Raw genomic sequence first — 24563 nt, 5'->3', positions numbered from 1 at the left:
TATCTTTAAAGTGTCTATACACATAAAGATAGCTATTTGATTTCTAAATTAACATTATCAGGAGAATAACAAAAAAATACTACTAACCCACTTGTTTCACTTAGCACAGTAGGTTTCAGTTTCTTTCCTACCCTTGCAAAGTCACAGTTAGGACATATTCTCATCAGTTTTACTACCTGTACTGTTCTCAATCCAGGGTCATACTCCTATCCCCCAACTTCACTGTACCTCTACCATTAGAATTAACTGCTTTCACAATCTATCAGGACATCTTTTGGTTCTAATGAGAAAATATTATCTTTTTTCATGGCTTCATGATATTCTATTTAAAAATAATAGCTAGGTGCAACCACTCTGGAAAACAGCATGGAGGTTCCTCAAAAAGTTTAAAATAGAGCTACCTTACAACCCAGCAATTGCAGTACTGGGTATTTACCCTAAAGATACAAATGTAGTGATCTGAAGGGGCATGTGCACCCGAATGTTTATAGCAGCAATGTCCACAATAGCCAAACTACGAAAAGAACCTAAATGTCCATCAGCAGATGAATGGATAAAGAAGATGTGGTATATATATATATTATGGAATACTATGCAGCCATCAAAAGAATGAAATCTTGCCATTTGCGACGACATGGATGGAACCTAAAGGGTATTATGCTTAGTGAAATAAGTCAATTAGAGAAGGACAACTATCAAATGATCTCTCTGATATGAGGAAGTGGAGATGCAACTGGCGGGGGGGAGGAGTAAGGGGGGTAAGAAAAGAATAAATGAAACAAGATGGGATCGGGAGGGAGACAAACCAAAAGAGACTCTTAATGTCACAAAACAAACTGAGGGTGGCCAGGGGGAGGGGTGTAGGGAAAGGGTGATGGACATCGGGGAGGGTATGTGCTATGGTGAGTGCTGTGAAGTGTGTAAGCCTGGCGATTCACAGACCTGTACACCTGGGGCTAATAATATATGTTTATAAAAAAATTTTTTTAATTAAAAATAAAAATAATAGCTGAATTTTATTACATTCAGTAGTAAATGTAATAAGCACCATTATATACACTATGTTCAGCAATTTTTTAAGATTTAAATTCAATAAACCAACTTGCAGTACATCTTTAGTTTCAGATGTAGTGTTCAATAATTTATCAGTTGTGTATAACACTAAGTGCTCATCACATCACATGCCCTCCTTAAGGCCCGTCCCCCAATTCTCCCATCCCCCCTACCTATCTCCCCTCCTGCAACCCTCAGTTTGTTTCCTACAGCTAAGAGTCTCTTATGGTCCCCCACCCCCCCAACCCCGTGACTTCCCATTCTCTTTTCCCTCCCTTCCCTTATGGTCCTCTGCCCTGTTTCCTATATTTCACATATAAGTGAAACTATATGATAATCGTCTTTCTATGATTGACTTATTTAGCTCAGCATACTACCCTCCAGTTCCATCCTCATCAATGTAAATGGTAAGTATTCGTCATCTCTGATGGCTGAGTAATATTCCAGTGTGTGTGTGTATAATCATATCTTCTATTTATCTATCAGTGGACATCTCAGCTCTTTCCACACTTTGGCCATTGTGGACATTGCTGCTATGAATATTGGGGTGCAGGTGGGGTGGAGCTATTTTTAACTTCTCGAGGAACCACGATACTCTTTTCCACAGTGGCTCTACAGCTTGCATTCCCATCAACAGTATAAGAGACTTTCCCTTTCTCTGTATCCTTGCCATTTGTTGTTTCCTGACTTGTTAATTTTAGCCATTCTGACTGTATAAGCTGGTATCTTAGTGTGGTTTTGATTTGCATTTCCCTGATGCCAAGTGATATGGAACATTTTTTAATGTGTCTGTTAGCCATTTGTAATGTCTTCTTTGGAGAAGTGTCTGTTCATGTCTTCTCCTCATTTCTTGACTGGATTGTTTGATTTTTGGCTGCTGAGTTTGGTAAGTTCCTTATAGATCTTGGATACTAGCCATTTATCTAATGTCATTTGCAAATATCATCTCCTGTATGCTGGGAGTTTTAGCTTTGTTGGCTGGTTCTTTTGCTGTGAAAGAACTTTTTTTCTTGGTGAAGTCCCAATAGTTCATCTTTTGCTTTTGTTTCCCTGGCTTTGGAGACGTGTCTAGCAAGAAGTTGCTGCAGCTGAGGTCAAAGAGGTTGCTGCCTATGTTCTCCTTCAGGATTTTGATGGATTTCTGTCTTACATTTAGGTCTTACATCCATTTTGAGTTTATCTTTCTGTGTGGTGTAAGAAAGTGGTCCAGTTTCATTCTTCTACATGTGGCTGTCCCATTTACCCAGTGCCATTTATATGCTCACCAGTTGATTTGCATTGGTTCAGTGAATCCTCATCTAAATCCTACATAGGGGTGTTGTTAGGATTCCCATTTGAAAGATGGGGTAGCCAGACCCCAGAAAGACTAAGTAACTTGGTCGGGTGACAAAGCCAGCAACTGGTAGGGTTGGGACTTGAATTCTGGGCTGTATGATACCAAAGTCTACTCTTCCCAGTACCTGTGTACCATTCATTAGCAGCAACCAAGTTGTTGTGGGTGTTTTTAACCTTATTTACTCTAAGTTCTAGGTATTTTTCTTATTTATGTCAGAATGACATGCTTTTGTAGAACAGGAAAGGATCAAAAAGTGGGAGCTGGGCCAGCTTTACCCTGTACCCTGTACAGTCATTAAATACTGATATGTGTGTTTGTGTTTCTAAAACAATCTTGAGGTTGCTTGACTCTGGCAATAGAGGGAACGATTGATGGATGAGGTCAAGTCACTGAATTGACTGCCCTTCGCCATTCTGTATTTGTTTGTTTATCTTCCATCTCCCATTATGACCTGTCTGGGAAGTTGGCAGAGCAGCAGGAAGGATTTATGGATGTACTGCATGGAACTGTGCCTAGGGTTGAAGTCTCTTGCAGTAGCCACCAAAAAACAAAACAGGAATCAGAAACACCAGCTACAGCTCCCACTACAAATGGGTTTCCAGGGTGGTTTTAGAGACACCCAAGCACATCGGTACTCAGGTGCCATATTCACTACAGAGTGAGGCTCGCCCAGACCCTGCTGACACTTCCCCTCTGACAGACCGAAAAGCTAAGACAGATGATGTGTCTGGAAAATTAGTTTTCTGCTGCCACTCTCTCTCCCCCTTGGCTGCGTTGTCTCCTGTTTGGCACTTCATCTTTGTTGTCTCCTCAGTCTCCAGCCTCCTTCCTCATGCTCTTGTCATTCTACTCATCTCCCCTTATTCTGGAGCCTGACAGTCATATCTTATCTCTGGACAGATGAAGCCCTCTGTTTTTCCAACTCCTTTCAGTTTGATCTTTGTCAAAGAAGGCTGGCTGGATTAATCCCATGTGACAGCAAAGGAGGGTGAGGGTTCCAGAAGTTAAGTGACTAGGTCATCCACTAGTGGTTGAATATATATTTGTTGAGTAGCTCTTTATACAAAGAAGGGTCTATGTGAAGCAGACAATGTGTGCAGCATCCACGGGTCACCCAGTCAGTTATGGATGCCAGCTAGGAGCAATGTCCAGCAACCTCATTTCTTACTCCTATTGTGATGTCCCTTGGAAAACCTAGCCTCTGTCCATTGTTTCAAGAGACTGGTATGATGTGCTTGCTTATTTTCCCTTCACCTTCTTGCTCCCCTCCAGATATAATCTCAATAGGGTCTCTGCTCTGAGACAGCTACTTTGTTCATGTTGTTCATTCACTCATTCTTAACACAGCACCAACTATGTGCCAGGCACTGTCTTAGGCACTCAGAAAAAGGACTGGGAAAAAAAAAATAGATGTAACTTCTGCCTTCCTGGGACTTACAGTCTAGCTGGATCTCAGATATTAACCAAATAGTCACAGAGACAAATGGCAGCTGTGGAAGGGCTTTAGGGGAAAGGAATATGGTGCTAAGAGCTTATAAGGGGGGCCTGCTCCAGGTTTGTGGGACACTGATAAGGACAGATGGGAGGAGAGTATAGGTGTTGATCAAATGTTTTAAGTCACTGATGTTCATTAGTGCTGACAACATAGAATTAACCCTTTTCCATCCCCACCATCATCATCACTCATTGGTGTTCCTGCAAGTGCCCCCTGACCTGGCCTCCTACCTATTCTCTTAGCCCCCATCAGGTTGGTTTTCCACTTTAAAGCCAGAAAATCTGAACTTGATCATGCCATGTCCCTGCTTAAAACCTTCAGTGACTTCCCAGTGCCCTTCAGATGAAGACCAGTATCCTTAATATGGCCTCCCATACCTTCAGCCATTCAGCTCCTTCCTGCCATTGGTCACACTCCACTCCTCACTGCCACAGACACGATGGCTCTGCCTATTTCATCAGACGCTCAGGGTCTTCACATATATTGTTTCTTCTCTCTGAAATACCCTTTCTTTTTTTACCTACCCATCATTTACATATCATTTTCCTCCAGGAAAGCTTTCCTTACTCTATACCGGAATAGATTCCTTGCTATAGACACCCATGGTCCCATGTGCTTTCCCTTGTAAACACTTGTCCCAGATTGTAATAGTTCTATGGAAGTATTAGGATGATGTCATGGAGGCATGAAGGCTGGATCCACATCTCTTTGCTTACCACTCTATTACTGGCACCTGGCACAGTGCCTTCTCCCTAGTGAGTGCCCAAAGAAAGGAGGATGGATGTGATCATGAAGACTATAACTATTACAACCAAAAGGGCAACCTCCGTTTTTTGTCTTTTTTGTCTTTCTTTTTTTTTTTTTTTTTTTTTTTAGTTCAGTTCTCTTCATGTACAACTAAGAAACTGGAGAACCAGAGAGGGGAGGTGACTTATCCAAGGTCATACAGCAAGTTAGTAGTAGAACTGGCCTGGGACCATGATTTATATATAGCTCCTGCCTCAATACAGAAACTTCTTCTCTTTGCCTTGAAACTTTGATGTTCTTTGAGACCTGGACCTGTAACTGAGATACAATATATCAGGTAGATGGAGAATCTGTCTGCATTAAACATTATAGATTTTCAGGAAAATTCTTTATTTCATTAAAGCTTATAAAGCCTGAGGATTTAGTTGAAGCTCTTTTTCTACAATTGATTTTTTAAATGAACTCTAAGGTCTCAACTGAGTACCAGTTAGTTTCCAGGCACAGAGAAGCAGACCCTCAGCCCTCCTTCTTTTTTAAATTAGATCATTAATTTGGCAGTAGATGGAGACCACATTTCTAACATCTCTCCTCCCTGAGGAAGGCTTTGTGATGAAGCAGGAGGCAATGAGATGTCCCCCAAGCACTGCTGTCTCCTGGCTAACAAGGGCATTTCCTGAAATCTGACAGGGGAGTGAACATTTGTTCTGCCTCTGGAAGGATATTTATGCACCTTCTGAAGTGTGGCCAGGACACAGCTCAAAAATGTCAGATGTTTCCTCTTCATGAATATGAAGGAGTAATTTCACCACCTTGTATTATACCCCAGAACCATGTAACTTGTGTACACGTCCACATGGTGGGCACTGGAGCAACAGTAAACTGTTCTTAATGGATGGCTTGGTCCCAGGGTGCAGGCAACACCAGCAAAACAACCAGCAGTTCTCCAGCAGACAGAAGAGGTTCTGCACCAGGCAGGCAAGACCCTTAGGGAAGGAAGGAACCAGGGTGAAGGAAAAAAACAAACAAACAAACAAAACAACCTTTGTCATCAGCCAGTTGAGTTATCAAACTCTGAAGTCTTGGTTTTCAGTTTACAAGATGGACTGAATATGATGCCTACTTTCCTTATTCATTTGCTTTCGAAGTGCCAGGCTCTATAGGAGAAGTGCATGACATTGTGGGGAACATGAAGAGCACAGCCCTAATGGAGTTCACATTTCAGGAAGGGAGACATTAAATACATACTTATACCCTGTCCTTGTTCAATTTCAAGTGTGGTGAGTATCCTTGAGAGGATAGAATGAAATATAAATCGTGGTTAACATGTGTCAGACCTCATGCCATGTACTTTGCACTTAACAGTAACAATCACGGTGGGGTTTTGGTCCGGGGTGACGATGTGGAAAGACCCTGAGCTCACCTCCTCCACAGGGACAAACCAAATCTGCACTTATTTATGGAGCAGTTCCTCCTGAGGAAGAACTGAGGGCTGACTGAATAGCTTATGTATGACAAAAGCTGAAGAGACCACACAAACTGTAAGCGACAGGGACAGGGTGACTAAAGGGACTTGCACACCCAAAGCTGCCAACTGCAGAAGGGAGAGACCTACTGATGGACCCGGAGGGCACAGGAAAAAAGCCACAGTTTATTTTTTTATTTTTATTTTTTAAAAATATTTATTTATTTATTTATTTGACAGAGAGAGAGAGAGATCACAAGTGGGCAGAGAAGCAGGCGGTGGGGATGGGGTGAAGCAGGGCCCCGGCTGAGCACAGAGCCCAATGTGGGGCTTGATCCCAGGACCCTGAGATCATGACCTGAGCCAAAGGCAGAAGCTTAACCACCTGAGCCACCCAGGTGCCCCAAAAGCTGCAGTTTAAAAGAGCAATGAGTTGGGGGAAATTGGAAGGGGAGGTGAACCATGAGAGACTATGGACTCTGAAAAACAATCTGAGGGTTTTGAAGGGGCAGGGAGTGGGAGGTCGGGGTACCAGGTGGTGGGTATTAAAGAGGGCACGGATTGCATGGAGCACTGGGTGTGGTGCAAAAATAATGAATACTGCTATGCTGAAAATAAATAAGAAATAAATTTTAAAAAAAAAAAAAAGAACAATGAGAATACAAAGGGACTCGTCCTAGAAAGCCATCACCTGGCCAGGAAGCTGGTGGAACTCTGGGTCAGAGAGGCTGGTGAGCCGCGGGTTCATACCCCTTACACATGACAGGAGCAGGGGTCTGGAAGCCATAGCAAGGGCCTCAGCAAGCGCAGGGCCCCTACCCCACGCCAGCACCATTGGCCCCCCTGCAAGGTGGCCCCAGTCCTCTGTATACCCAGATATCTCTGGTTGGCGCTCACTAAAGCTCTAGCAGCTGCGACACAGGTACAGAGCACACCAGAACACTCTGTGGCCACACCACTTGAGCTCTGGGCACCCCAGTGCACAGTGCTCCAGAACCTGATAGCCCATGCCCACATCTGCCCCAGCCCCTCCTCCGACCCCCACGAGGGCACCCCCTGGGTGGAATGCTCCAGGAACCCCACTCCATGCCCGCCTTGGTTCCAGTCACCCAAGGACCTGGGTTCCAGGTCATGCATGTCCTGCATGGAGCAACTCAGCCAGGACCTCACCTCAGCTCTAGTCACCCCCTAGGGCACCCCCTGCAGTGAACACTCTGGGACACACTGGCTTGTAAGAGTCGGTGAGATCATGGAGGAAAAGGAATGCTCATGCACTGTTGTGGAGAATGTAAACTGATGCCGTCACTTCGGAAAGCAGTGTGGAGGTTCCTCAAAAAATTAAACAGAAAAATACGATATGATCCAGTAAATCCACTACTGGGTATTTACCCAAAGGAAACAAAAACACTAATTTGAAAAGATCTCTGCACCCCTCTGTTCAGTGCAGCATTATTTACAGTAGCCAAGGTATAGAAGCAACCGAAGTGTCCATTGATAGATGAAAGGATAATGAAGATGTGCGGGGGGGTGTGTACATGGACACCCTTGAGAATATTACTTAGGTATAAAAAAGAATGAGATCTTGACATGTGCTACAACATGGATGGACCTAGAGAATGTTATTCTAAGTGAAATAAGTCTGATAGAAAAAGACAAATGCTCTATGATTTCACTTATCTGTGAAGTCTCAAAGATGGAACAAATGAATAAATAAAAAGCAGAGATGGACCCGTAAATACAGAGAACAAACTGGTAGTTGCCAGTGGAGAGGGGGTAGGAGATCAGCAAAATATAGGTGTAGGGGAGTGGAAGATACAGGCTTCCAGTTAGGGAATGAAGAAGTCCTGGGATTAAAAAGCAGAGCATAAGGAGTATAGTCAGTGGTAGTATAATAGCATTGTATGCTGACAGATGGTAGCTACACTGTGGTGAGTGTGACATAATATATAAACTTGTTGAATCACTATGTTACATGCCTGAAAGTAATGTAACATTGTATATTGACTATACTTCAATGTAAAAGATCAAAAAGATAATAATAACCATAATAACAACCCATATGACATCACTATGGGCCACTCGTTAAAGTGGTTGTCATATTTGAATCCATTTAATCCTCATTTAAAAGTACCTATGATGTAGAGACTACTATTATCCCATATTAGAGATGAAATACTGAGGTACAGAGAGGTTAAATTGATGAGGGAAACAATAACCAATAAGTGGCAGAGAAAGAACCCAAGTTGTTTGAGCAGAGTCTATGTAGTTTATGCTGCCTCTCATATCACTGTTCCAATGTAATCCTTTTAACAACCTGGTAAGTACTATTATTATTTTCATTTTCCAGATATGGACACAAAATCAAAACATGTACGTGACTTCTCTGAGTTCACACAACTAGAGGCAGGATGCTGGTCCCTCCTGAGGTGCCCATAATGGTGGTCAGCCCAGCCCTCAGCCCTAGGAAACTGGTATTTCCAGGGCTGAATCCCTAATATATTTCCTGTCCCTGTTCTTGCTCAGGTGTTCCTGAAGAGTGACCGTGTAGCCCGTATGGTGCAGAGTGGGGGCTGCTCCGCCAATGACTCCAGGGAGGTCTTCAAGAAGCACATCGAGAAGAGGGTACGCAGCCTGCCCGAGATTGATGGCCTCAGCAAGGAGACTGTGCTGAGCTCCTGGATGGCCAAGTTTGATGCCATCTACCGTGGAGAAGAGGACCCCAGGAAGCAGCAGGCCCGAATGACAGCCAGTGCAGCCTCTGAGCTGATTCTGAGCAAGGAACAGCTCTATGAGATGTTCCAGAACATTCTTGGGATCAAGAAGTTCGAACATCAGCTCCTGTACAATGCATGCCAGGTAAGTTGCCTCTCTCTGGGGCCTGAGCTGTGACTAAGTAGGGTTACTTTATTACTTCTGTGTGCCCTAGGCACTGTTGTCTTCATGGGTCACTTCTTGATTAAAAAAATAATAATTAAAATTATATTTTACAACTGCATTGATAAAAATTTACTATAATCCAGGGAAGAATATGTTCATGTTTATCTTCTGGTTCATAAAAGAAATGAAAACATTTTTGTACACCCCTAAAAATCTTGTGGACCCAGGCACTGTATATCTCCTGTCTAATAGGTAAGTTGGTTTTATGATTATGGCCTGACTCCCATGTGTTGACAAAGCTAAAAGATCAAAACAGTTTTTTGTAAAAATGATTTTGCCTTTAAAATATATGATGTTTACCAGTTGAGCAGTTTATACTTCCTTAGCTGGGGTGACAAATGGACTTAGTACCCCATCAGAAAGCTTCTAGAAGGTCTGGGTATATCATACCAGTATATTAGTCACATCATGAATTTCCAAGTGCATTTGAGGGGGCTAGCTGAGACTCTGCTTGGGCCCACTCAATGTGGGCCTGTATTTTCACTGGATCAGAGATTGTGGGAGTGAGATGCTCTACATCTTCCTATCCTACCTAACCTTTCCATTATTTATTCAACAAATATTTATTGAGTGAGTGCCTACTTTGCAGTCTTTGCAAATTTTAGGGAGTATCACTTAGGAAGCATTTTTAAAATTCCCATTCCCAGGCCCCAAACCTAGAGATTCTGAGTCTGCATTTCAGGGCAGGGCTCAGGAATCTGCATTTTAGGCAAGGGCTAAACTGGTAGTTTTATTGCCCTTCTCCTTTTGAGAACCATTAACAAAACTCAACTGTGTTCTAGTTTCCCTGGGCTAAATCTGCTCTAAGGTAGGTTAAATTAAGACACTATAGTATATTGGCCGAGTTATGCCTTGCTGAGAATCAGACAGACAGAGGTAAATCCTAATATGACCTTCACTAGCTTTGTGGCCTTGGGGAGTTAGTTAACCTCCTCACATATGAGCTTGGGATGAAATTGTTGCAAGGATTCAATGTGGATAAAACCCAGAGCAACATGGGACACTTTATAAATGGTGGCAGTTAAAATATAGTCAGTCTATCAGAAGAGGCAAAAAGTCTACAGAACAGTGCCATAAATGCTTACCATAAGAACTACAAGATTTTGAGGCTTACTTCTTTTTGTCTTCATGGCTACCCTCTAGTTCAAGGTTCCCGCAACTCTTACCTAAATGACCACAGTGTCTACCCAGCTGGTGACCCTACCTCCTCTCTTGCCCCACAATAACGTGCCCACCACACAACAACTAGCGCAAGCTTTTTAAAATATAAATTGGATCATGTCTTTCTTCTGTGTAAGACATTTCAGTAGCTCCTCAACATCTTTAGAGTGACATCCCAACTCCTCATAAGGCTTGAGGCAATGCGTGAACCACTCATGTTTCCCCCACATGCTCACTCACTGGGCTTCTTTCTGTTTCTCCAGTGCACCAAACTGGCTCCGGGCCTTTGCATTTGCTCTTCACTCAGTTGAGAATGCTCTTTGCCAAGACCTTTGCATGAATGCCCCAGCTTAAATGGCAACTTCTCTAAGAGGTCTTCCAAGACCACCCCATCGAAAGTTCTTTCTTGCAGAGTCACTCCATATCCCACCCTTTGTCCTATTTTTATCACAGTTTTTACTAATATTTTCCATTCCTCCTTCATCTGTTTTACCTGTTTATCATCTGTCTCATGCTCCACTCCTGTCCCTTCATTAGAATGTTAGCCCTGTGAAGGTAGTGACTCACCTTTTGCCTTATTTGTTAATATTTCCATAAAACAGTGGCATGAAACAATTCTTGGCACATACCAGGTGCTCAGGAATTGCCTATTGAGTTAATAAATGGATGATGACAGTTTATTGTAATTGGTAGAGGGGGTCTTGGTATCAACCATGATACCTCAGGAAATTTCTGGATGTTTTACTAGGTAGGAATCTGTTTATCATTTCATAATACAATATAGACATAACATTCAAAGATATTTCTTACATCTTATTTTCTTCTCAGCCAACTTCAATTCAGAACACTGATTGCCAACCCAAAGGTAGATGTTTTCTTTGATGGGTCAAGAAATATTTTGAAATGACCAGATAAATCTCAATATGAAATTAAATTTAAATTTTCTTTTTATTTAAAATACTACTACATCCACATGGCGCTTTTAGATTGGGGTGAACAGGTGGGATTCCCACCTATCTCCAGAACCACCTTCTCTACTACAAGAATATGGGTTGTCACATCACCTGCCTGGGTTATGAGTAACGTTCAAAATCACAGAGCTAGTTAAGTGTTCCTAAACCTGCTAACCACAAAATGATTCCAGAGATTAATTTTTCTTCTTACAAACAGCAGCATTATTGGAATGAATGCATTGCTATGCCATTTCTCATCTTACTGTTTTTAAATTGTTAAATAGGGTTAAGTGGCAGGCAGTGCTTTCCTCTAAAAAAGAATTATTTAGACTCCTAACCTCAATATGTTTTCCATGAGTTAGAAAAAACATACAATACTCTTGTTGACCTAAATAAAGAGGTAAACTGAGGCAAGCTCAGAGTTGTCCAAAAGATGAGTTTATTTGGAAATAGCAGAGGAATGACAATTCCAGACATGCAAATTATAGCAAGCTACAGGTGAGTCTGTTAAAGGTTTGGAGTAGGCTCTATTTAAATCAGCCTTTCAGTCCTGAAGTTTTGTTTTCCTAAGGATGCATGCATGAGATTTTCCATTTTATGTGCTCTGGTTTCATTTTAGATTGAAATTCGTTCACATTTCCCCTTTTTGATCAAGATCTTTTTCAGAAAACACCTCTGATCAATTATGTCATCCAGATGTTGTTTGCTAATTTTTTTTTAAAAAGTTTAATTGGATTGCAGGTTGATTGTATTCTATGGCCCCTGGAGCTTAAGAGGATAGTCCTCGGGTGTCTTTTCCCATTAAGCTCAGGAGGACCATCCCCAGGTGTCTTGTCCCATGGAGAAGGTAAATGATACAGAGTTTTCACTTGCCTTATTTGAACAACAGGATTGAAAAATGAGGCATCTCGGCTATATCCCTCTAAAGTAGATAGTTTAGTTTCTACTTGTCAATTGAATTCCAGGAAAAGCCTTTGAAAGGAAAAGAATTTTATTTTGTACATACATTTGGGAATAAGGCATTTGTTTACTAATACCAAACAGTAGAAATTTAATTAAAAAGATTAAACTGAGGATCAAATGCCCAGTGATAGCTATTGATTGAAATGCACTTCTCAACCAGCTTCCCCACTTGCCTATATTTAGTAGTTCAAAAATGCCCCAAGTTTCAGGATCTTGGCCAACTTCGGCTAGCAAATTGATGTTGTCCTTCATTATTTTTAGTTCTTGTATTATTTTCCTTGACTTACTGACATAAAAATGAAGTTCTTCTCCAAGTAGGGCATAGGTTTGCCTCTGCTAAGCAGTGAGGAGGTTAAGGTCTCTGCAGTTTTTGTAGGACTACTTCAGCAAGGCTGTCTATTTGAGTTTGTTGATATTCCAAAGCTCAGCTAGAAGTATTGAAATTGGTAAACATAACTATAGATAGATTGTGAGTTGCTTTTTCAAGGTCTGCTACTCCAACTCAAACAAAAAAGGTTCTGGTGAAAGCCTGCCCCAAACCCTTTCTATCTACTGTAGGGTTATATGTAGGCATCCATCCAAAATCATAACCTTCCCAGTTCTGACACACCCTTCTAAGCTGATAGAGGGTACCAGGTTAGGTATATAAGCAGTGGAGGGAAGAGGTTTTCTAATTTCGGTGTCAGAGCTGAGGCCAGTGATCCCAAAACATCCTTTCCAATTAAGAGGAAATGTAGAGTTTGTGTTTCTTCCATGTAAAAAGAAATACCCAATGCCTTTTAAGGCACGGTTGGGTCTCTTTGCCCAGATATTTTTCCCTGGAATAAAAGAGGGTATCTCATGATCAGAAATATAATCCTTATAATCATAATCTGATTTATTAACATTGTGGGAATGATTATGTGAGTACTTTAAATTTCTGTAGATCTGAAGTAACAAGAGAGCTGATCTAGTATAAGGAAGATTTTGGTGGAGAATTAGAGAATTTCTACTGCAAAAGTAAGTTGAATTAAGTTTCCACCATTCCCCAGATTTTTTGTTAAATCCCAATGAAGTACCATTGAGTGGGAGCCCATTAGTTTCCAATTTTCCAGTATTACTAGTTTTCATTGCCCCACCGTAAAGATACATTAATGGAGGCAGTGATATAGTCTTCTGGATTCCAACAGGGAGTGAATTCACGTTCACCTGGACTATATAAAATGGTATAGTAACAAATATTTAGTGGGAGCTATCCTAGAGTTTTGCCGTTCCCATCATTATGTTTCTGAAACATAACAAAGATTTTGGGTAAGAGTCCAGAGCTGAGTGAGGGGGTATCCAATTATGAGTATGGAGTGTCCAAAGGAAAGCCATATTATTTCATGCCAGTCTTCTGAAAGGGAGGAAGTGTGTGATTTCCAAGGTATCAAAGGAAAATCCTACATCCTTACCAGATAGTTTTTGCCATCCTTTTAAAGATGGTGGCCAGACCAACAATTCACATTCATCAGTAATGCTATTTGCTCATGCACAAATCTGACAATCAGTAAGTTTAGCAGAATCAGAGAGGTTTTTTATTAAGGGAGGGGATAAAAGGATGTGTTAAAGCTAAAGTAAAGAATGGTAGGAAAACTAGGGAAAGCATAATTGAAAGTATGAATGACATGATTTAACTAAATATAGAGTGAGACAAGGGAGGAAAAAGAAGGAAATTTATGCAGACCTGGGTAAGTTGTTAAAATAGACAACTTGGGTAAGTTGTCTATTTTAGACATCAGGTGATTCAGTCCCTAGAAATTTTCTGTTTCAGGTCACCATTTGATGTATAGTCCATGCAGGTTTTGGGGACTTCGTTTATATGTGACAGCGGGATCCAGGAGTCTGTTCCTTGAATTTGGCACAGGAGTTAGTTAACAATACCTGGGAGGAGCCTTTCCAGCAAGGTTGAAGCAAGTCTTTTTGGAGATGTCCTTTCCAACAGATGAACTCTTCAGGCTCTAGGATGTGATGTTGGATGTCTTCATCTCCTGAGAGTGCACTAGGGAAAGATTGTTCTATCAGAGTGTGATTATTTTTTATAGACTTGATCAGACCCTTGCAAACTGAAGTATATCCCCCTTTGTTAGTTGTGGGGCAAAAAAAAGTGAGGCCTAATGGTATCAACCATCCTGTAATTATTTCAAAAGGCAAAAAAGTGTATGTGTGCCAATGGTAGTAAGTCTAAGATTTAGAAGAACCAGTGGTAGTGCTTTTGGCTAGAGTACTTTGAGGATTGCAACTAATTTAGCTAAGTCTTAATAAATCTATTTGTACATTTGACCAGTCCTAACGACTGAGGATGCTAAGCACAATGAAAGTGCTACAGAACTGGACAAACAAAATAGCTTGTCAAGGTCTTTGACCAGCAAAGTGAGTTCTCCAATCACTATGAACTTCAAGGGGGGTTCTACAAGTGGAAATAGTCTTTTCTAATAGAACTTCAGCTACAGAAGAGGTAGTCATCTGTGTACATGGGAAAGCTTCAGTGCAATGTGGAAATATACACACCATTACCAGAACGTACTTAGATCCATGAGGTAGGGCAATTGTATGAAATCTATTTGCCAGACCTCAAATGGTTCATTGGGTAAATTAAAATCTTGGGGGCAGTATGGGTAGACTTCCCTGGATTACATTTAGGATAGAAGCAATCAAGAAAGGTGCTTTCTGTGGCCTTGCCAATGTTTCTCCACCAGTATTGATCTATGAATGTTATTTTATCCGTTGACCGATGATTTAATTCATGTATGGTGGTTAATAATGGAAATTTTAGATTTTCTGGTAGGAATGGTTTGTTATTTGGTCTGAATCAGAGTTTCTTTTCTTCATGATATCAACAGCCTTTAGATCCCTATTTTTGTTTTTCCTATTCAGAGGTCAGTTGTGTTTTCCTGCTTAATTCTCTTAGGTCATCACCAGGGGATGTAGTTTTCTGGACCATGACAGGTTTAGTCTATGAGTCCCAAAAAGCAGCATTTTTTGGAGGAGATATCAGTGAGGTAGTTTCCTTTGGCTTCCTGGGAAGCTTAGAGATTTTAATACTAGCTAGAGTTGCTGGCAAGAGCATAACATATAGCAAAGTTTGGACATAAGGGCCATTTTAAGGAAACCTGGAAGTAAGGAAACCTCATTTCCAAAGCATTCCAAAATCATGAGCTACTGCAAAGGCATATCGACTATCAGCATAGATGTTTGTGGTTTTACCTTTAGCAAGAATATATGCTTAAATAAGGGCATATAATTTGGCTTGTCGGGCTAAAGTGGCCAAAAGGAAGGGTGCAGTGTCAGTGACTTCAGAAGGAATTGATATCACAGTATCCAGCACAACATTTACCATTTTCTTTCTTTCTTTTTTTTTTTTTTTTACCATTTTCATTTTTCAAGTAAGAGCCATCGGTGAATCATGAGAAATCAACATTCGTCTAGGGGGCTTCTTATAACTCATCACGAGGGGTTAATATATGATCCATCAAAGTTAAACAGTCATAAGGGGTTTCTTTCATGGAAGAAGAAAGAAGGGTAACACTGTTGAAATTATTACAATGAATGAGGGTGATATGAGAGGTAATTAGTAAGAGAATTTCACAAGAAGTAAGATGGCTTGGGCACCTGGGTGGCTCAGTGAGTTAAGCTGCTGCCTTCGGCTCAGGTCATGATCTCAGAGTCCTGGGATCAAGCCCTGCATCGGGGTCTCTGCTCAGCAGGGAGCCTGCTTCCCCCTCTCTCTCTCTCTCTCTCTGCCTGCCTCTCTGCCTACTTGTGATCTCTCTCTGTCAAATAAATAAATAAAATCTTAAAAAAAAAAGAAGAAGTAAAATGGATTGCTGAAAGGTGTTGGATATGAAACGAGTTTAAGAGAGCTTCGATAGCATGAGGTGCAAAGACGGTCAAAGAGGATCCCATGACAATTTCTTCAGTGGTCTTTATTAGAAAGGCAGTGGCAGGGACAGCCTCAGGGCATCAGGGGTAAGCAACCTTAGGCCATGAGATCTGATTGTTGGCTGTGATAACCCAAAGGTTGGTAGTAGCCCCTGTATTTTGGGCTAAATATTTTGAGGGCATTTCCTTCTTTTGTAGATGCAAAAAAGAAAAAGTGTAGCTGATAGTTTGGACTTCCCAGGGTAAGTAGATTTATTGTTTTCCTTCGAAGTTTTAAAAGCCATGTCAGCTTGGTTTTCCCAGATAATGGGGTCTCGGTTTTTAATAAGACTTAGGGGCTAGGTCATTAATGGACAAGTTTAGAATCTGATTCCAACAATCACCAGATATCCCAAGAAAACCTGTAATTGACATTTGGCTTTAGGCTTTGGGAAGCTCAAGATGCCATGAAGCCTGTCAGGCTCTAGGTGCAACCTTTGTTCTGAGATTAAGTGTCCTAAATATCGGATTGGGTTTGAACAAATTGCAACTTTTCCTTTGAGACTTTATGTCCCTTAATTGCTAAGAGTTTTAACAATGAATACTGTCTTCTTGTGAGGATGTTTAGGAGAGTGAGCCAAGAAGTAAGTCATCTACATGTTGTGGTAAGGTGTAGCATTTAGGAAATTTCATATCAACTAGGACAGTTTTTAAAATATTTGAGAAGTAGGGACTTTCAGTGAAATCTTGAGGCATTACTATCCAAGTATATTGTTGTCCTTACCAGGTAAAGGCCAAAGATATTGGTTAGCCTTATAAACTGGAATACTAAAAAATGCACCCTATAAATTGATTATGGTGAAGAATTTGCTTTTCGTGGGGATAGATGCCAGTAACTCTGGGGATTAGAAACAACAGAATGGTGAGGAATGACAATGTTATTTATCACTCAGAGATCTTGGACAAATTTCCATTCTTAACCATGAGGTTTTCTTATAGGTAAAATAGGAATATTAGGGTTGGTACAAGGGGACAATAAATCCCTGTGCTTTGTAGTCTTCTGTGATAAATATTATGCCCTATAGAGCTTCTTTGTTCATGGGAATTTTGGTTGATTTTGGGCAGAGGTTTCACAGGATCAATTTGGATCTTAACTTTGGACACTATGAATTTTGCCTATGTCCTTGCCAGATTTTGCACATAGAGCAGGGGATACTAAATCTAATAATGGGGATAAGTCTGAAGTTTGATCTTCCCTGATTTATAAAGTACTTGCAAAAGAAAAAGGGTTTGGATTTTCTTGGAGATTAAATTCAAGGGATTTAAGTTCAGGGGATATTGACTCAAGAGTTTTGTTCTCCCTTTCAAGGAAAGGAAATGGCAATACAATACTTTTCTAGGAAACCTTGTCCTAATAAGTGTCTGGGAGCTGATTCACTGAGGAGAAACAGAAGTTTGTCTTGCAAATGTCCCAAGGAAAAATGTATACATTTAGAAAAAGGAACACACTATGGCTTATTTGAGGCCCCATTAATTGAATAAATCTATTACTCCAAGGGGGGAACTATTTAATTGTAATGGGGTTGAGCATGGATGCTGTAGCTCTTGTGTCCATTAATATTATGGGGGGTTCATCCCCAATCTGGAGAGTAGTTTCCTCTAGTCTCTTTAATGGTAGAATGAGAAGCAGTCCCAGTGTTTTCTTGGAGGCCGGTCACTGGGATGAGTCTGATCCTTGGTTCTTGGAAAGCTGTTATCTGAATCTTTTTTATGTTTAACAGTCCTTTCTCTGATGGGTGGGTTTTCTGTGATAATGACAGAGTCCAGCAGAGAGAGTCTGCTTTGGGAGATCTCATCTGTTGAAGTTGGAGACTTAAGTTTTAGTTGCCCTTCTTTTGGAATCATCTTCTAGGGCTAACTGATTAGTTAGACTGACAAGATCAACATTAGGATGGGCATTGTTTCTCATTCTATGTGGTTTCTCTTGACTAACAGAGATAGATGTCTGTTTAAATCATTTATAAACATTGAATTAAAGGCCACCCTGGGGGATTGAATATCTATAGGGAGTTCAGACTTTTCTTTAAAAAGTTTGGAATTTGCCATACTAATCATGAACAGATTCATCAGACTTTGGGGTGCATGCCTGAATTTGTTGCAGTTTACTGGTTTAAGGAAAGCCCTCAGAATGGCCAGATGCAGCCTTTTGGCTCTGGCACAGGTTTGGTCATATAAAAGAGCTGGCACTTGACTTACTTGGAATTCTAAAGATTATTTAGTGTTTTCTCAATTAGCACCTTTCATCCAGTGCTTGGTTTAACCTTCTCCAACAAACATATAGACTAATTGATAAAGGTTAGAGAAGCCAGGTTGATAATTTTGAGTAACTGTATTGAATTATTCAGCAAATCTGTGAGGATCCTCAGTTACCTTGGGAAAAATCTTTTACTGTAGCTCTAAGTTCAGCTTTAGTCCATGGGACATAAGAAATTAATAATTTAGCAGGATTGTCAGAGAGTTTGAACAGGCTCAGTTGGCAAGGTTTCAGCACTAGAGAAGAAGGGGATTTGGGATAAAGGAAGGGGTTAAAAGAGGGCAAAGGTGGGTATAGCAGAGCTGGAGCAATGGGGTTCGGGGAGAGCTCCCTGATGCTTAGAGGGGAAGACTTCAGATGCTGCTCTATCTCTTCTCATTGCTTATTTGTTTCAGTTCACTTAAAAATAGTATTTTGTAAAAAGGCAGTTGTAGAATCCTAAATACTTCTAGAAGCCTCCAGGTGCCAATTAAAATAGCTCTCCCATTCAGATTGTTTGTTCTATTGCCATGGCCTTCTAATTCAGTCCAGAGAAAAACAAGCGTGGGGAGACTGAAAGTTCCCCATAATGGCCATTGAAATTCTAAATTATTAGTAAGGTGGTCCATTTAGTCAAAAATACACATGAGAAGAGACCATAATGTTATAACATAAAACCAGCTGGGAGCGCAGAGGAAAGGCCACCCTTGGGACATTCACATGCTTGGGATTCCACATTTTAGAGGTTTTCCTGAGAGTAAAAGAAAAATTACCAAACAGCCTGATGGATGTGTTTTCAGGGTTGGAGATTGTATTTTATTTTACAGTGTGCCTTTCATGAGATACTTTTCTTATCCCTGGTGGACGGACACCCTTTGCTCTACTTTTCCGACTGGTGACCACATGTCCCTTGTTGCATAAAATTATCTTGCAATTGACAGTCCAGTCTGGCCCTCTATGAGCAACTTACCCAGGCAGGTGAGGCTCATGCTTGGGGGACTGGTCTCTCTTAAGAAGGTGCTGAGTATTCATGTATCATTTATTTGCTCTATCCATGCTCACCAATATTAACTTATTTTTTTTTTCCTCAGAAACATTTAAGGAAATTATACCAAAATTCTAGCGTCCGCCCAATAAGAAAGCAAACGATAGAATAGTCATCAAAAAGGACTTTCAACAGAGCTTGAATCAAAAGGCTCAACCAAAGGGAGGGAGCTCAGAATCTAAAAGGAGACACACCAAACTAAAAGTAGATGGTGACTCATGGAAGCAGTGAGCTCAATGGGCTTGGTGTGGTGACTTGCTTCATTATGATGGTTGTCATTCTTCAAGGGTCATCCCTTCTGATGTCACTTCTGACATCAAGGAATGTCATCCTAAATAAAGGGGTAAACTGAGGCAAGTTCAAAATTGTCAAAAGTTTATTTGGAAACAGCAGAAGAATTGCAATTCAGGAATTGCAATTGTAACAAACTATAGGCAAGTCCACTGAGGGTTTGAAGTAGGCTGTATTTATGGGCAGGGAATGTAAAGAGGAGAGTATCTAGTTAGAAACCTGTTAAAATTAAAAACAAAAGGAGACCAGCTTTGAAAACTTCTCAAAGAGACAAAACCAGTCCCGTCATACAGAGATCAATTTATCTTATTTCATGAGACCAACCTAACTTGGGTCATTTCCTTTTCATGCCTCTGGAAGCTGTAAGCAAAACTTCCCAAGGCTGATATGAAGCAACCCCTGACCAACTCCCTAACATTTAAGAAAATTCCAAGATTATCCGGTTTCTGTAAATAAGGCATTTATAAGAAATCTTCTCCCAGTTCTTGAATTTTGTTTTCCCATGGGTACATGCATGACACTTCCCATTTTATATCCTCCAGTTCCATTTAGATTAAAATTCTTTTACATTACAAAAGAATAACGTCCTCTCCCCAAAGAATAATAATTGTCCCCCTAGCTAAAAAGAGAAGTATAGGAAAGTACTTGGGGCAAAAAATCTTGGGGCAAAATTACTTAGGACATGTAGTATTATGTTCCATACTCCTTTTCAGACACCAAGCTTGCCTTTTTCTTCTTGGCTCACATCAGTAGAAATTAGGACAAAGAGCATATGCAGGTAATTCACAAAAGAAAAAATACAAATGAATTCTAAACACAGGATGATTTTTAAATTCCAAGCGTTCAGTAATCTGAGTTGTATAAGTATATTGTTAAACAACGAAAGCATTATTTTAAGTTAACATTGATAATTGATGATACATTGCTGAATGTTACAGATATGGGTATTCTCATAACTTACTGTTGGAATAATTGGTTATTATAAACTTTCTGTGGATTAATCTGTTAATTTACATTACGACAACTCTATAGTAGGGAAACCTTTCAACCTTGTGGTTTTACCTCTAGCAGTTTGTTGTGAGTAAATACTCAGAGATGTGTACAAGAGTATGAAGCCCAAATATGTTCACTGCAGCATTCCATATGACAGTGGAAAAATAGAAGCAACTGGAATTCCCAATAGTAAGATATTAATCTATTAGATTTTGGGTTGACCATGTGAGACAATACTCTTCAGGCAAGACAACAGTTGTTGAAGAAGAAATCTTATGACATGGGAAAATGTACACAAGATATTGCTAAGTGGAAAATCAAGCAATGAAGCAACAGAAAGGCATACTCTCGTTTTTATGGAAAAAGTACTTGAGGGGCAAGAAGCAAAATCTTAACCGTGTGTATCTTCAGAGATAGCATTATGGTTGATTTTAACGTTTTCATTTGTGCCTTTCTATGATTCCAGATTTTCTGCCCTAAGCATATAGGTGTTTTTTCAAAAGGAACAGCAAGCAAAAAATCTCAACAAAGAAGCTTTTAAAAACTTAGGATAGGGAGAAAATTATCTTCTGTGTTCTTTTCTAGACTTCGGCCATTAATTGCCTTCATGATTTTTGCCATTTCCAAGTACTGCCTGAATGACTACTTAATATTTCTAATTAAACCAATTCTTAATTCACTTTTTAACCTATCCTTATCTTTAGAAGTAATATATTCAAAATCGCAGCTTATATGTTCTAGTTTTTTTTTTTTTTTTAAACAAGATGTGTTGAAGCAAACCATAAAATAGTCCTCATCCGTTGGTGCTCTTATGTCTTCTCATACCACCGGTGACGTGGGAGGCCTGGCTGGGGCGACCATGCCCTGATATGCTGAGCCTGGAGGCATGGAGCTCTCTGACGCCATCCCTGAAAATAGCCTCAGACTGACCAGAACGGCTTTCCATGAAGTGTCCACTTCCCACACCCTGCAATCAGGTTTCAGAAATTACAGATTCACTCACTCACTTTCTCACAGATTACCCTCAGCTCTGCTGAACTCTGTCAACCCACAGGAGCAAAGATACAGAACTGAAAATGCTATGGCTTCCTTTCGTACCATGCTCTGCTTCAGTTGTTTCTTGTTTTGTATTTTTCTGGATCTTCTCCTTAGGAGACAAAGCAATTCCTAGATGCTTCCCAAATCAGAAGTGCTCGCAGTGTTATCTTCTTATGCGTGTCACATCCTAGTGGAAGCTGGAATCTGATTTCCGGTAGTGCTTTCTGAAGGTTCGCATGATCTCTCTTTATGAGGTTCTGCCAGCAAGTGCAGTTTTCGTCTCAAATGAGAAATGACGTTTATCAAGGAGAGATTAGATCAGTGATATATCAGTTGTCTGTTGTAACATGAACCATGTCTATCAAAACACGGAACACACACACGCACAAAGAGACTTAGGAAAGGTTTCCATATTTGCGCGTGAATTTTTTAAGTCTATTTTGTTTATTTGGGAAAGCAGGACTCCATCTCATGGAAGGGTTTGCTCATCATCCACATAATAATCAATGTAAAATAACTGGAAACTTGTATTATGAAATGTAGTGTTTTTATTGTCCTAGACTCTTAAGAGGAAACCGTCAGTTGTGTCCCTATTTGAGCATTTGCGTTGAATTCGAAACCCAACTCAAAAAGCATAGGAACATCTTTGAGAATGGGCTGCATCTTATGAGAAATGAGACTAAGACCTGCTTTCAGTCTTCATAAAATGCCAAGATGGTGGTAGTAGTGGTAGTGATGTGGCATTTTAAAAAGTTTAAAAAATGTAAAGCACATGTTCTCCCCCTTCCTCTTCAGTGGCCTCCAAATCTGGAGTTGATTTGCTGCCCAGTTGTACCAGATGTCTGCTACTTCCTACCCACCCCTCTGCTTCACTGTATGAGTTATCCTTAATTGCTTCATTCTAAAACATGTGATCATTTTCCCTTAAAAAACACTTCTGAGGGGTATTTTAAAAAGAGGGAAGTCTATATGTTCATATTTTTTAAAAGATTTTATTTATTTGACAGAGAGAAACACAGTGAGAGAGGGAACACAAGCAGAGAGAATGGGAGAAGGAGGAGCAGGCTTCCTGTGGGGCTCGAACCCAGGACCCTGCGATCATGACCTGAGCTGAAGGCAGACACCTAAGGACTGAGCCATCCAGGCACCCCTATGTGTTTGTAGATAAATTCTCCCTGAGGAACCCAGCTAATTTGTAAGCAGGCATGGGGTATATGAATTAAGGAAGCCAGTTGTTTCTCATGCTTCAGTTCTGCCCTTGCAGGAAGGTATTTCTGGTCAGGCTGTCACTGATGATACCCATAGCTCCTGGAAGGACCTGCAGTATGACTTTAGCATCCCCTCAGCCATCACTTGTTCGTCATGGCCAGCAGGGATAGCATGTATTCTCCAAGTAACAGAAGATGACAGTGCTGTCTTCATTTATCTTCTCTGACTTTCCGGGGATTTGTTCACATAACCTGGAAGGGTTGATTAGAAGTACAGAGAATATAATTTCCCAATCTACAAATACCTTTGCATTTCAATATTGAATTCTCCATCATTGCTCAACTACTGATTTTCTTAGCATTTCATTTCTTTTCCTCCAAACCATCATCAATATGGCCTTTGATGGTGTGGTTATCTTATTACAGAGTCATTTCCCTTAGACTGATTAGCACTTGGCAGCTTTTCAGATAGTTTATTAGACACCACAGAGAAACCTCAAATTATTAAGCTTTCAGCTGTGACCCAGATTACTGGGTTTTATCCATATCTCATTATGGAGTCTTTAATCCCTACGTTAAGTACATAGCTTTTTCCTAATCCAGAAGATTCGAGTAGTTCTGTTAGCTGAGTATTTGCTTCGTGGGCCAGGTTCTAGTTCTTAATCTGTTTCTTGGCTTTCTACCACCAGTATGCTTCTTTATACATAATGGTCTTTCAGTAAGTATCTGTTGAAGAAAACCTTTGAAATCTGAGGAGGGGGGTGACAATGGCAGTCTAGTACTTAACACAGTTACTTAGTGACATACTTCCATCATCTATCCATTCATTCATTCATTCAATGGATGTTTGAGACACCTGCTGTGTGCTAGACATGGCATGTCAGATGCTGGGGTAAGTCCTAAACTTTCCTACTTTGTCACAGAACGGATCCTGGCTCCTGACTACCTTCCCCATTGCTCACTAAACACACCTCCCAATGACTTTATAGGTGTTACCCTACTTAGAATATTGTATTTGCTTCCATTGCATCACTGTGTAACTAATTACTGCAACTGTTGTGGCTAAAGAGAGTACCCATTTATTATCTCACAGTTTTTGTAGGTCAGAAGCCCAGGCAAGATTTAGCTGGGTTGTTTGCTAGGGACTCAGAGGCTTGAATTATGGTTATGACTGGTCTTGTTCTCATCTGTAGGTTCAACAGGTAAGGATCTGCTTCCAAGATCCCTCTTGTTGGTACAACTCAAATCCTGCAGTTGTAGGATTCCTCAAAGTCAGCAACAGAGAGACAGGAAGTCTCTGGTGCTTCAAGTCTCTGATTTCTAGACCATTTTTTAAAGATTTTACTTACTTGAGACAGAAAGTACATGAGGGGTAGGGAGGGGCAGAGAGAGAAGCAGCCGCAGACTCCTGGCTGAGCAGGGAGCCTGAGATGGGGCTTGGTCCCAGGTTTCCAGGATCATGACCTGAGCCAAAGACAGACGCTTAACTGAAGGTGCACCCCTGTGCCCTTAGACCCTCTTTTAAAAGGATTATCGGGAGGGGGTGTTGGTAGATGGTTGACTGGCTTAGTGGGTGGAGCGTATCCCTCTTGATCCCGGAGTCAGGAGCTGAAGCCCCTGTTGGGTTACTTTAAATAAACTTAGAGATCACTTTAAATAAAAAAAATTAATGAAATAAAATGTCCTATTAAAAAAATAAAAGGTTCGTC

At 40.7% G+C, this 24563-nt stretch overlaps 1 protein-coding gene across 24 annotated transcripts in view; it reads left to right on the top strand.

The window, feature by feature from the left end:
* Window positions 1-24563, top strand: part of CADPS (calcium dependent secretion activator) — a 468270-nt gene that overhangs the window by 113527 nt on the left and 330180 nt on the right. For all 24 annotated transcript variants that reach the window (XM_032324202.1, XM_032324183.1, XM_032324129.1 and 21 more), the window contains exon 3: window positions 8617-8949. In XM_032324202.1, coding sequence (XP_032180093.1) covers window positions 8617-8949 — 333 coding nt within the window. The remainder of the gene's footprint in view (window positions 1-8616; window positions 8950-24563) is intronic.

Source organism: Mustela erminea, chromosome 1 (genome assembly GCF_009829155.1).
Source record: "Mustela erminea isolate mMusErm1 chromosome 1, mMusErm1.Pri, whole genome shotgun sequence".
NCBI classification, from domain to species: Eukaryota; Metazoa; Chordata; class Mammalia; order Carnivora; family Mustelidae; genus Mustela; species Mustela erminea.
This window is presented reverse-complemented; position numbering and strand designations above follow the sequence as displayed.